The sequence below is a fragment of the Odontesthes bonariensis genome, chromosome 16 (assembly GCF_027942865.1).
Source record: "Odontesthes bonariensis isolate fOdoBon6 chromosome 16, fOdoBon6.hap1, whole genome shotgun sequence".
NCBI classification, from domain to species: Eukaryota; Metazoa; Chordata; class Actinopteri; order Atheriniformes; family Atherinopsidae; genus Odontesthes; species Odontesthes bonariensis.
The window spans coordinates 20,860,426-20,875,259 of NC_134521.1; the positions used below are offsets into that span (position 1 = coordinate 20,860,426).

Sequence of the window (14,834 nt, forward strand, 5' to 3'; positions counted from 1 at the left end):
GCTCCCGAGAGGTGCAGACGTTGAGAATTAAATGTGTCGTTGGGCTAAAATCAAATGATAACTAAATACCTAAACATAAGCTTTAGCATACATCAAAACATTGGAAACGTTTGTGTACATTGAACATCTCGTTAATCTAGTGTTTACGGAACAAGTCGAAACAAGTCTTAACTTGTAAGTAGTAACTTACACCAAAGACAAGATAATTGACTATGTCCATATATGTGCACGGAGGTAACTGGTCCAGGTCTCTGTGCCATTCTGCTGCAGGGAGCTCGTAAGGATCAATATTTTGGATGCTCGAGAGCTTCTCCAAATACCGCTGCTTTGCGCTTGTAATAAGCTTGTCCCTGTAAGGTCCCTTTTCTTTCGCCTTATCTTTCTGCATTGCTTTGCTTTCTTTCTTTTTTTTTTTGTATTCGTCTCTGTCCTGCCGAAATGACAAATGCGGGAAGATATCTGGAATATATAGGCGCGCCTCCGTTAAGTTCTGATGGCGTTGCCCCTGGCAACCAATAGCGTTTCCTGCCAACATGGCCGACCGGCCGACCGGAGTCACGTGACTCCTCATTCTCGATAACTGTGGAATGTAAACCTAACCATGACCCCCCCCCCCCCTCCAGAATAAATAGGTCAGTCAACATTTTTTTCACGGTGAAACTCGGGTAGTATGCGGACCGAAAGTCCACATTCTGAGGTAGTAGAGGGTGGTAGAAGAAACTTTTTTGCAAGAGCTTTTAACCAGGACATTGGAGTTGATTGCTGTGTGAGTTCACCATTTAGTGCCATTTTAGGCACATTTCTCGAGTGCCTTCAATACCATCCAGCCCCTGCTACTGGGTGAGAAGCTGCGGGGGATGGGTGTCCACAACTCAGTGATCTCCTGGGACTACCTGACAGGCAGGCCACAGTCTGTTCGTCTGGGCAGTGTCCTGTCTGATGTGGTGGTCAGTGACGGAGGAGCTCCACAGGGAACCGTGCTTTCTCCTTTTCTCTTTACCTTATACACCACTGATCTCCAGTACAACTCTGAGTCATGTCACCTACAGAAGTTTTCTGATGACTCAGCTGTTGTCGGGTGTATAAGAGATGGAGAGGAGGGGCAGTACAGGACACTGGTGGACAACTTTGTGGAGTGGTCTGAACAGAATCACCTGAGGCTGAACGTCAGCAAGACCAGAGAGATGGTGATCGACTTCAGGAGGAAGAAGAAGACGCCTTCACAGCCACTGAAGATCAAGGGGGAGGTGGTGGAGGAGGTGGAGGACTACAAATACCTGGGGGTGGTGATCGGCAACAGACTGGACTGGGCATCCAACACTGACGCTGTGTGCAAGAAGGGGATGAGCAGACTTTATTTCCTGAGGAAGCTGAGATCCTTCAATGTGTGCAGCAGGATGTTGGAGACCTTCTACCACAGTGTTGTTGCCGGTGCCATTTTCTTTGCTGCTGTGTGTTGGGGAAGCAGCATCAGAGCCAGCGACTCTAACAGACTGGACAAAATCATAAGGAAAGCCAGCTCTGTACTGGGACAAAAACTAGAGTCCCTGGAAACCGTGGTGGAGAGGAGGACACGGAAGAAGCTGTTATCTAGCATGGACAGCACACAGCACCCTCTCCACCACACAGTGGACAGACAGCGGAGCACCTTCTCACACAGACTGCTTCAGCTCCGCTGTCGAAGGGACAGATACAGGAAATCTTTCCTGCCACATGCCATCACTTTGTATAACAATAGTTAATCATTGTTCTGCACAAATTATCAGTAATGGTATCTCAATTCGCACAACTGCATTGTTGCACTTTGCTGTACATATATTTTTATTTTTATTTTATTCTTATTCTTACTCTTATTTTTATTTTTACTGTCTGTACGCTGCAACTGCAAAGTAATTTCCCAGCTGGGATGAATAAAGTAGTTCTATTCTATTCTATTCTATTCTATTCTAAAGCATTTAGTTATCTTTGTTTCTAATTGATACAGATCAGGTTTAGTCAGCAAAAATGACTTTGATCAGTTGGGAAACTTCAATCTACAAACAGTACTAATTTTCATGGATATGTGAATGAAACACGTGTAAAACCCCTAATCTTTTCTTAGATGCTGAGTTGACTTCACCAATATGGGCTCATTATGCCAACTTGGTAAAAGACAATAAGGAGCTTTTCGCTTTTAGTTGTTCTGCCATGTAATTTGAACTCATTTTAATTATAAAGCTCCGATCACTTAGCATCGTCTTATGAGATGATGCTCATTTCCCATATTTCTGAATGAGAACTTTTCAATCTTAAGTGTTTGAAATTACCCCCAATAGGGCAATACTAAAGAAACAGAAAAAGTGGAATTTGGCTCGGAGAACAAGTCAAGCAGAAGTAGATTTAAAACACAGACGACGAGCCACAGTCAAGGCTCAGTTTTTTTCATTCAAGTCCTGTCTGTCTCTCCAGGAATTAGTCCCAAGCTGCTTCCAAACAACCCATTCTTTCCACTAGCTGACAGAGTACAGAATTGACTGCTGGTGGTATTAAATCCCATTCTGTTGATGAGATTGGAGTTACTGGCTCTCAATGGGAACAATTAAACCTCAGTAGCTGCAGCAGTCATTACTGAAAGGTCAACAGAGGGAGAAATGGAGGACAGAGAGAAGAAAAAGGTCGACCCCAGACCACTGGCAGGCTGGTTTCACAGTTCACATGTTACTCATTTAAGCGGAATGGGAGAGGGACAATGGGCACGTAGTGCATTTAGAAACTGTGAAATGGAGATACAGCTGAGGACACTAATTATATTTGAGGGAGAGTCTGCAAAATTCCTGAATTCGGCTCTCGGGGGGCGGGGGACTATTAAAGCTACACCTCAAGATTTTATAGGCCTTAATTGGGAAATTAGCTGGCTGCAAGACATCCAACAAAGTGTATAATTACAGAACATGAAGAGATCAAAACGGAAAAACATATGGCAAAGACGAAGAAAGTTCTGAATGTTAAAGGGGAACTCCGGGGCATTTGAAGCGTGTTTCCATTGCTAGAGGTTGTCAAATACTGCTAGTAGGACACAGAGAGGTCCAGATCTGTGCTCCCTGTGTGAAGATCGCTCTGTCCGCACAGCATGTCATGCGAGGCTAATACGTGGTGGCTAAGGGGCAAGCGCTAACCCTTCCACGTAAAACAACAACTTGCACACAGCAGAAACGTCACACCACTTTATAACCCATCCGACAATAAAGTCACAAGCCTTACCATCAAAACCATATGCATGGTTCTCACATTACTGGCATGGGGACGTTACAAAACAACTTTATAAACAGCATGTAACTCACCGGCTGGTTGTAGGCTCGCGCATGTGAAAGCCCAAAAGAGTCGATGGACGATAATCCCATATACAAAACAATTATCTTCTCTAGAAAAACTACGTTCAAGTATTTAAAACATTACAACAATATTACTGGGCATGTATTGTTGTAATGTTTTAAATACTTGAACGTAGTTTTTCTAGAGAAGATAATTGTTTTGTATATGGGATTATCGTCCATCGACTCTTTTGGGCTTTCACATGCGCGAGCCTACAACCAGCCGGTGAGTGACATGCTGTTTATAAAGTTGTTTTGTAACGTCCCCATGCCAGTAATGTGAGAACCATGCATATGGTTTTGATGGTAAGGCTTGTGACTTTATTGTCGGATGGGTTATAAAGTGGTGTGACGTTTCTGCAGTGTGCAAGTTGTTGTTTTACGTGGAAGGGTTAGCGCTTGCCCCTTAGCCACCACGTATTAGCCTCGCATGACAGGGTGTGCGGACAGAGCGATCTTCACACAGGGAGCGCAGATACGCATCTCTCTGTGTCCTACTGGCAGTATTTGACAACCTCTAGCAATGGAAACACGCTTCAAATGCCCCGGAGTTCCGCTTTAACTGAATCTAAATGTTACAATGTTGTGCTGAAAACTTTTAACTTTGCTGTTCAATACTACTACCACTACTACTTCTTTATTTATAAAGCACTTTAAACAACAGTAGCTGCGACAAAGTGCTATACAGACAAAAATAAATATGGAAAACACAACAGAAACAATAAAACACGATAACAGAAGTAAGAGCAAAAGTCTCAACATGTGTTAAAAGCCAAAGAATATAAATGTGTCTTAAGATGAGTTTTAAAAGTGGACAATAAAGGGGCACTTCTAATATGTAATGGCAAATCGTTCCATAATTTGGGAGCGGCAAATGTCCAAGATCTAACAATCAAATGGATGTAATGAAGACATGACAAACAAGAATCACAATACTTATGTTATTGGGTGACTGTACTGTGATAAAGAAAAAAAAACTCTTTAAGCTTTAAATTGAAAATACAGGCAAGGGATCATCTGCACCCAAATTAAATTGTATTAGTAATTTATTGTTTCAGTTATCAGAAAATGTTGCCGAAATACTCTGAGTTTCCCAAATATATATATATATATATATATATATATATATATATATATATATATATATATATATATATATATATATATATATATATATATATATATATAACATAATATTCAAACACAGAAACAATTCAAATATACAGTCACCAGCATCAGAACAGACACAAATTTCTAAATTGTCACTGTCAATAGTTGTCATTAGCGATTCACATCCTTCTGTCTATATATTATGTCCGTATATATTATCCACATCCTCAGCACCCTCTAAGTTAGTACACATAACTGCAACCCTTCCTGTTTTAGTTCTTTAAAACAAGAGCTTCTAATACTTGTGAAGGAAGTTATTCCAACCCTCCAGTTAGGGCTTTCAGTCCAACTCATCTGCAGTGGCGGTGTGAGACTGAAAGAACCATCATGTTGCATGTCATTAACAGAAATCGATACGTTCCAACAAAGTGACCTGGATGGACACTATAGCATCACTTCCCAAGTGTCGTAAAGAAAAGAAGAATTTCTTAAAGCTTTTTCAGGCTGTTTTAATCACTGCAATACTGGCGATCGCTGGGAGGTCTGAGTACATTTTGGCTGCAGACAGTTTGCATTAAAGTACACTGGAGAGGCTACAGAGTCAACAGTTATGATGATACATCATTGGTTTAAACATTAGGCTGTCTTCCAATACTTGCCTACAATATTAATCCCTATGCTGATATGAAATGTACTTGAAATGTATATAATAGATTTTGCTTCCATTAAAAGAAAAAAATGACCTGCAAAAATTAAATTGGCATCACTCGCCAGCCTTTTCCGGTCTGAGCTGACAAAGGATAAACCCACATAACTAACCAAAATGTTCCCAGATATGACAATACCTCACAGTTATTCCCAAAGATGAAAGCAATTTCTGAACAAGAACTACTAATTTTTTTCCTCCTCGAGGCTTGTTTTTGGATACGATAACTAAACCACTGGCAACGTAGTCTACACCGCCACCATCTGGCAACACCATGCAGCCTACTTTGTTCGCTTAAACTTCACTGACTCACATTTCTCTTTTTATGGCTTCTCAAAAGATCGCTTCAGATCAGCTTGATAAGTGAATAGAAACATGGTCGGAAAAAGTCTACCATGTCAGCACTGGCTTGAATTAAGCAAAGAATAATGATCTCCTGACAATAACAATGCCTATAACTGTGATTCATTCATCTTTTTCAGCCCTATTGTCTCTTATTATTAAATTCCTCTGAGTTTCTTTCCATCACATACTCATTAATTATAGTCCCTTTTTATGTTTCCAAACAAAAGAGTGAGTCCGCATTCAGAAATACTCAATGTTATTTGATAGCAGTAAGCCATGTTATTGGCCTCTAGCTGTTTCATTCTCAAAGGCTCATACAGAGGAGTCAGTGTCCCCATGTTTTATGTGGACGTTCATTGTGTCTAAGTGGGTTTGGTAACATTTTCGGAGCCCAGCAGCCGACCGGATGTTTTTAAACCAAAGCTGAAACATGTTCTAAGAGGGCGTCAAACTTTGTTGAGCATTTCAAACTCAGGGCCTGGTTACATGGAAACGTTTTTCGCTACAACCCATATTTTTGCTTATCGTTTGGCTGTCGCGGCCATATGGAGCCGGCGTTCTGGGTACCTCAAAACGATATTTTTGGAGAACGGGTTCCAGAGTGGGAAGATCTAGGAACGCCGCTGTTCCGTTTCCAGCCAGAACGGATTTGTTTACATCTGCGTCACAGCCACATGGCCAACGCCAGTGACGTATACACATACGTCAGTGACCAGAACAAAAAGCGGCTTCCATTCAAAATCCAGAAGAAGAAGACAACACAACAAGGACAGACAGCGATCATCATGGACCCCACAACATTGATAGCAGCACTGCTGCAGACACTACTAACTACAGCGACGTTGTTGAAGGAACAACGTGAGCTTCGCGCTGGTAGAAGTAAAGGGCCGTGTATACTCTCGCAGCAGTGTGTCGCAGTGAGCTTGTCGCAGACATGACACAGTTATTTTTGATTTATGCCCAATTTTGAAGCGCGGTCTGCGCTATGTTAATTCCACGCCACAACGCAAGAGGGACAATCACGAACAAGCTAGGATTGTGGGTGTGGTGGGTGGCGTGTTTCTCTTCCGGTTACGGAGGTCATTCAACAACAATGGCGACTGGACGAATGCGCACTTTGATTGAGATGCAGCTGATCGATCTAGAAATAGAAGAAATATTGCTACTACTGGAGCTGGCAGAGAGGCGAAAGAATCGTCACGGTTAGCGTCACCATTAGCCGGTTAGCAAACCGGAAATACGCATAGTGTAGAGCAGATGTAGAGTTGACCAATCAGAGGCCTCCTTTCTCTCCTCCCTGCGACGATATCTGCGGCACTGTCTGCGGTGAGTTACAATTTTGGGGAGGTTCACCAGAGTGTCTGCGTAAGGGGGGGGGGCATGTCTGCGTTAACTGCGACACACACGCAGACGACCTGGTTTCCGACCATAAACCGCCCTTAACTGCGACACACACGCAGACGACCTGAATAATACACACGCAGAAGCTTAAGGGCGTACACCCATGCGCATTGCTTCTTCTATTGTTCTGGTGTAACCGGTGGGGGTGGCTTACAGCGCACTTAGAGGTGTGGCGTGTGTACTGCATCGTTTTCAGCAAGCGTGGCGTTCCCATGAGGACACAGAAGCTTTCCTGTGTGGTCGCAATAATTTTCGTACCCGTTTTCAAAAAAACCCTCGTTTCATTTTCGTGTAGCTGTAGCCTCAATATAACCTCAACTGACGGTTCATCCATCATCAAAACATCACTGAGAACGTGTGAGTTCGGCTCAACCGAAGGCAGACAAAAACAGGCTTCAGTCTTTGTTGTGTTTATTTCTCCTTGAGGGGGTTTTGGTGTTTGAGCACTTACCAAACACATATTAAAAATCCCTCTAATGAGTCATTAAGTGGTGATTGCCAAAGATAAAATGAGTGTGATCATGTGAGGCTATTAGTTTGAGCCTGACAAACTCAAACGGCAGCACTCCCTCAGTATAATTACTTCTGCTGACTTACCCTTGAGCAAGATTCCTCAGATCCACTCTTTAACCTAAACAAACAACCTCTAAAATACACGAGTACATTTGTAAAACCAGAGGACCCTATTTTATTTTATTTTGTTGTGTTTCTTTTCTCCTTTTCATTTTTCTTTTCTTCTTTGTCCTTCACCCATGTGCTTCCCGTCCAGTAGTCCGGTAGTTTATCCAGAATCATATTACCAAAATGACAAACATACAAACACCTTCCCAGGCGTAGAACTATTTATAATCATTAGAAAAGAATTGGAATCTGTTTGTTTTATACCAAACATAATGTAAGATTATAGTATTTCAATAATTCAAGGTGTTTAGTTCTTAATAGTTTCAGTGATTTACTAAATTAACATACGGAAAATGTATCAAATAGATTTGGCTAAATTACAAAAGCTAGAAAGGGTACTAAGCGTCAAGTCATCTCTTTTTGCTCAGCTGAGCCATGTGGATCACTGAAAAGAGTCTAATCCCTCCTGCACACCTCTGAGCAGTAATGGGGATGTAAGGTGTAAGGTGTGGCAGCCTGTTCCAGGCTTTTGTTCTTAGTGTTTAAAGGTGACGAAGTCTCCGATAGTTACGTGGTGCTTGGCAGGAGAACAACATGAGGCTGCGGCTACACGAAAACGTTTTTCACCGTAAACGATACTTTTTCTTATCGTTTCGCTGTCGCGGCCACACGGGGCCGGCGTTCCCACTACCCCAAAACGATAGTTTTTGAAAACGGGTTCCAGAGTGGGAAAGTTTGAAAACGGCCTCGTTTCGTTTCCATTGTTACAGCTAAAACGTTTTTGCGTCAGTCACACGTTGACGCTGTGAGCCAATTTTAACACTTCTCTATTGTCTCACAGCGTGGCGTGACACAGTGGCGTGTGTACTGCATCGTTTCATCGTTTTCATCCGTTTTCGTCTGGACTTGAGTCTTTATAGCAGCGCGTTTCCGTGTGGTCGCAAGAATTTTCGTACCCGTTTTCAAAAAAAACCTCGTTTCGTTTTCGTGTAGCCGTAGCCTGAAACTGCAAGTTTGGGTGCAACAGGCAATCAGAAACTTTTGTGTGGATTCTCCTGGAAATATTTCCTTTATACTGAACCGGGTTATAAATGGGCGAGCTCATCATCACGGCTGAGGTATTCCATGTTTATGAGGATAGAGGTGAAGAGTTTGAATATTCAAGATTCCTTCGATACGTTTAAATCAACAACGGTCAAAAGATTAACTTCATTCTGCTGACTGTATTAGTAAGTAAAGATAAACACAAAGTGCCAAAGTGCTGTTTTAAGAGTGGAAACGATTGCGGCTCCCCTTCTGAGATACGTTTTCAAATCCTTACTTTGGTTTGTTCATGAAGAGCAGCTGCGTGTTGTTTGATTCAGGACCATGCACCTTCATTTTGGTCTCAGTGAAAGTGTAAATGTCTGTGAGTCAGTCTACTCTTTGTACAAAGCTGCAGCTACGCTCTTTCAGCTACTTTATTTCCACCAGTTTCATGAAAGCACATGACTGTGTTTGATGCACTTCATCCTCACTCAGACCCTTGATCATCATGAAAATGTGTTCGTTCTGACCTCTGGCACCCTTCTCTGGTTGGCATAATTGCTTTATAATATATTTAAATGTGCTTTTTTTTCTATGGCTACCTTACATAGCCTGCATTTGATTAGAGCGTTGGTTATGCATGTACTAAAATATTAACGCTACACTTACATAAGATGTTCTGTGGAGGTGACCACAGAGGCAGTTCAGGAGGGAAAATCAAGCATAAATCCAACTTCATTCATTTTATGTCCTCAACTACCGTCTGCAATACTGCAGTTCTCACCTTTTTCTGTCATCATTTTAAAATTCAACAAATTTCTCTTTTATTGTTTAGCTCCATGTTTGCATCCTGCATTTCCTGAAATTGTTCAGTCTTAGTTTTCTAGTGTACCCCCTAGTACATATGAGTCAAACTCACGGCCCGCGGGCCAGATGTGGCCCGCCACGTCATTTTATGTGGCCTGCGAGAGCTTAAAATGTCTGATTGTCTAAAAATAAGTCAAATACGTGCAGTGACCAAAAACTACATTTCCCACAATGCATGCCGATTATGTTACGCGCGGTGATGGACTGCAATGTTTCGAAATCGATGCGATTTTCCCAACAAGTTGAATAGAGAAATACAAATAATGATCCCAAAATGTCCAGGAAGAGAAAAATATTTTCAAAAATTTTTCTGTTTCAAGAAAAATTGGAAGGCGAAGAGAAAAACCGGTATGTCTTTTGTGTTATGAGGCGGTGGCGGTTGTCAAAGAGTACGATCTATGTTGCCATTTTGAGACCAAACACGGAGCTGAGTATACCAGCTACAGGCATCAAGAAAAACAACAAATTCCGCAAGAATTAAAAGACTTTGTTTGTTTGTTTTGTTTGATATTTCAAGTTTTGAACAAAGTAAATGTCATAACTTGTGTTTGATATTATTTTTCTTTATTCACTTGGACAGTTTGATCGTTGATTGATGGCGTGATGACAAATTAAAAGGATTTATGATATAATAACAGAGCAACAAGCAAACATATTTTATTTACATCTATGCAAACATATATATATGTAATATTTGTAACTTGAATAAGTAATAAATTCATAGTTATTTAACATTAAGGAGTAGTTACATTTATTTTACATTGCATTTCTGGCCCTTTGATGGCAACAATTATGCTGATGTGGCCCTCGTTGAAAATGAGTTTGACACCCCTGCCCTAGTGGAATGCTCTGCTTCACAGGTGTGAGTGAACGACTACACCAACATCAGAGACCGCTGCCCACATGAGCGAAGCTAAAAAACAACTCAGCCTAAGCATTTGTTTAAGGGACCTTAGTTTGGCTCTTGTCATCAAGTCTGACCAAATACTTTTATTTACGCTTCCTTCTTGGTTGGTTTCAGCAGCCCCCCCCCCCCCATCCCATTAGAATCATGTTTGAACGAACCACAACCACATTCTTTTTTTTTAAGTATTTTTTTATTTCTCAAAAGAAAGCCATTCAGCACACATATATTCAGTCTTACATTTTAAATTTTTTTTATTTTGAACAGCAATCCCACCCTTAAAGGGATAAGCCAACAAAACACACAAACGTAAAAGTAGAATTATGAAAATGAAAAAGGGAAAAAGCAAAAGAGAAAATACATGTAATCATTCTGATATAGGTACACTATGTATGTATTATGCTGTACATTTATATTTGATACATGAACTACAAGCAAGGTAATGGTCTCAGAACATTTTTATTTTTAGAAACTTTGGAACTTTTACAACCAATTGCTCACAATGAAACACGCCTAGCCTTCCTAATCGCAAATTCATCAATGGTGTCATCGAATGATATCTGGCTTGACTCGTCTTGGTTTACACTTATAAGAGCAAGCCCATTGAGACGTTCTTGGCTCATTGTTGACCTCAGATATGTTTTTATCAACTTTAACTTGGAAAAGCTTCTCTCTGCAGAAGCTACTGTTACTGGAAGGGTAGCAGCAACTCTGAGGGCGACCCACATGTTTGGAAAGATTTCTCCTAATTTCTTCTCGTATAAGAAAGTTAGAAGATCCATAGTGGTCATGCCAGCTTTTGACAAATCAGGGAATTTTACAGTTTTATAGTTTTACAATGACTGGAAGCGTGAGATCATATTTTGACTGTATTAACATACTCCTATAACAGATGATTATAGCTTTATTATGTATAGCCCACTACTACTAAAACAAATGCTATTACTACCAAAAACTATAATAAATAAACTCGCAAGATTCAAAGAGAGGTGAACCTGGGATATCAGCTGAGCTTTCTTCAGGTGAGGGTGTCTGCAAAAATCTCTGGAGTGCACCTAGACATTTAAAAATATGAAATAATATGAGCATAACACACCACTCACCAACACAATCACATTTATTACAATTGTGTATTCACATGTATCTACTATTTACATGACCGTAGCAGATTCTACATAAGCCACTTTTTCCATAAGATTTCCAAGCAAATTAACTCATTTATCTGATTACTTTGAATGTTTACCAAGCTGGAAGGCTCGACAAATATTAAATGATAAAACAAAAGAAAACTAGCTACGCTATTTCTTAAAGTAGTTTGGCTTACAAGACTAACTCTAGGTTTTAAGTTTCCTTTAAAAAAAACGATTTTGTTGCCTGTGAAAGACAGCTTGTGGATTAAGCTAGCAGGCTAATCGATAGCCCACAAGCTTTCTATAAATGGCTAATGCTAGCGGAGTAACGTTATGCAGTGATAGCTAGCTTCTACAATGAAACGTCAACCATGAACAGTGACAGAAAACCCAATTTTGATTAAACTTTAGAACTAATGTCTGAGATGAAAATACATACCTCTATACTGGGCTTTCTTCTCCTCCTCATCTTTTTTTCGTTTTCGCCCCTGTGCACCAGACAGTTTGGTCCTTTTCATGTTGCTAGTTGACCTTCTACGACCGTTAGCGTGATCTAGTTCCAGAGTGGCTGTGACTTGCAACTGCATCGTCTGACGACACCCATGCACATATTTTATGTAATATAATATTAAATTTTCATTCGAAATATGAGTTGGGGCATTTTCGTTTGCACGTGTCGGCCACCGTGTGAAAGGCATAAAAAGCCCCCAAAAAAAAAAATTTTAAAAAAAAATTTAAAAAAAGGGGGGGGCCCTGGCCCTGGCAATTTGGCACCCTAGGCAGCCACCTTAGTGGCCTGTAGGAAGAACCGGCCCTGGGTTTCAGGATCAACAATCTATGATTCGAATCAGCAGAACTCCATGACTTGCCTTAAAAAAAGCTCACCAGCTGACGAGTCCTGTTCTATCTGCAAAATAGCCAAATGTTGCGCAGGCTTGACAAAGCATCTCGCTGAAAAACAAGTTTGGAAGTTGTTCTGGTTCTCACAATGAAACGCACTTGCATTCAGGTTAGCTTTGAATACAACTATGTTCGTATTTGTATTCAAACCTTTTGTATTCTTTTGTAATTCTGCAGCTAATCTTCTTATTTTTCTAATTTATGACTGAGATAAGGCCTTGGGAGATACAAAGCATACAGCATTTTATAAAGACATATCTTACCTTTTATTTAACATGCCCCGAAGGAAGATGGAAAATAAAAAGCAAAGAATAGTCAGAGGGGGAAAGAAACAGGACAGAGCTGAAATGGATAATTGCAAAGAGAAGAGAGTTCTGAATGTCGGAGGAGAAACTGAGGTATGTGATTAAGGTTAATTCAGTTTTCATGTTTGTCAAGAATTACACAAAGCAAAACTGTCTAATGTAATTAGAAGAGAAGTGCCAGAGATAACATGGACAGACTTATTAAAACTAACTGTGTAATTGCCTTCAATACCAACAATAAAACTCAGCCTTTGGGCTGCATGAATCAAGATTCACTGTGAAATCGTAATGGGAATTCTTCACAGTTTTTATGTACGTTTTCTCTCCTGTGTTCAGCCTCAGAGCTCCTATCTGTCTTGTACGGTGGCCGACACGTGCTGCAAAACTTCAAAACGCATGCAAGAGAGAAACACAGCAAGTTCACTCAAAACACAACGGAAGTTCGCCAGGCCACTAGGGGGTCTCAACCTTAGGGATAGGGGATCGACTATGGGAGATCAGAGGAGTAACGGAGGAGAAGAAAGTCAAAAGTTACGTTGTCCTTTATGTCTTTATGCCATGTGTTTAAAAAAGGCAAGGCAAGTTTATTTGTATAGCACAATTCAACTATAAGGCAATTCAAAGTGCTTTACAGAGACATTAAAACAGTAGAAATAAAAAGCATGATTTAAATTTTAAACAAAAAAGAAAGAAATAAGAACAATAGATAAAATCAGTAGTTAAAATGTGATTAAGTTTTGAGCTTTATTCAAATGCAGCTTAAAATAGGTGTGTCTTCAACCTGGACTTAAATACACTGAGTGTTTCAGCTGATCTGAGGCTGTTCCAGACATGTGGAGCATAGAAGCTGAATGCAGCTTCTCCATGTCTGGTTCTGACTCTGGGAACTGATAAAAGACCGGATCCAGATGACCTGAGGGGTCTGGAAGGTTCATACTGGGTCAGGAGGTCACTGATGTATTCTGGTCCTAGACCATTCAGAGCTTTATAGACCAGCATCAGAACTTGAAAGTCTATCCTCTGATGAACAGGCAGCCAGTGTAAAGACCTCAGAGCTGGACTGATGTGGTCCACTTTTTTGGTCTTAGTGAGGACTTGAGCAGCAGAGTTCTGAATAAGCTGCATTTGTCTAACAGACTTTTTAGGTAGACCTGTAAAGATGCTGTTACAGTAATCAAGCCGACTAAAGATGAATGCATGGACTAGTTTTTCCAGGTCCTGCTGAGACATCAGATCCTTTAACCTTGATATATTCTTAAAGTGATAGTAGGCTGACTTTGTTATTGCCTGAATGTGTTTTTCCAAATTTAGGTCTGAGTCCATCACTACACCCAGATTTCTGGCCTGGTTGGTAGTTTCCAGGTGTATAGATTGAAAAAAGACATAAAGGACAACGTACCTATTGACTTTCTTCTCCTTCACTACTCCCCTGATCTCCCATCGTCGATCCCTATCGGACAGGGCCTATCCCACACAGGTCGAGACCCCCTAGTGGCCTGGCGAACTTCCGTTGTGTTTTTCTCTCTTGCATGTGTTTTGGTGTTTTTGCTCCGGTCGTTTTTGTGATTGCCGCATTTTTCTCTTGCAGTGTTTTACTGTTGGATTTGTTTTGCCGTTTGCAGCGCGTTTGCACGTGTCGGCCACCGTAGTCTTGTTTTCAGCAGCATCAAACGGCTCTTTCAGAAAACAAGCATTTGCTGTGTTCACTTGATGTTTTAGAGGCTTTAAAAGTTGCAGCGGTGGTTAATGGGAACATTCGAGGAGCCGTTTTTTTCATCGAGCAGAAAGAAAGAGATGTCTCTGACTTGACTGATGGACTCCTGCTGCCATCTTATTTGATGTAGATAAATGCTGACTGTCATATAACCGTCTGTTCAGATCAATATTAGCACTGACTGGCCAGGCTGCTATTATGTCCAGCCTAGCGAGGAGAACTGAGAACTCAGCAGGTGGTCCTGTCAGAAAGAATCTGACTGTCTCAGTCAATGACTAAATGTGGGAGTGATCAGGTTCGAAGAAATAGATATTCCAGATAAAATAATCTCCACATCTTTGGGCTTCATTAGAAACTACTCATGCTGTGCCCCCTTACTAGGGGGTAACTTTCAATTGAACTGCTGCTATGAATGAAACACGTAGTTCTTTTCAGCTTTTGATATCGTGTGGGGT

The 14,834-nt window shown here is 40.9% G+C and overlaps 1 protein-coding gene across 3 annotated transcripts in view; it reads left to right on the plus strand.

The window, feature by feature from the left end:
- sgcd (sarcoglycan, delta (dystrophin-associated glycoprotein)) overlaps positions 1-14,834 on the plus strand; it is a 395,576-nt gene that overhangs the window by 261,649 nt on the left and 119,093 nt on the right. The window contains exon 3 of one of the 3 annotated variants that reach the window (XM_075486566.1): positions 1,050-1,929. The exons of the other annotated variants lie outside the window; for them this stretch is intronic. Coding sequence (XP_075342681.1) covers positions 1,050-1,742 — 693 coding nt within the window. The 3' untranslated portion in view covers positions 1,743-1,929. Of the gene's footprint in view, positions 1-1,049; positions 1,930-14,834 lie in introns of those variants that run through there. 3 annotated transcript variants of the gene reach the window in all.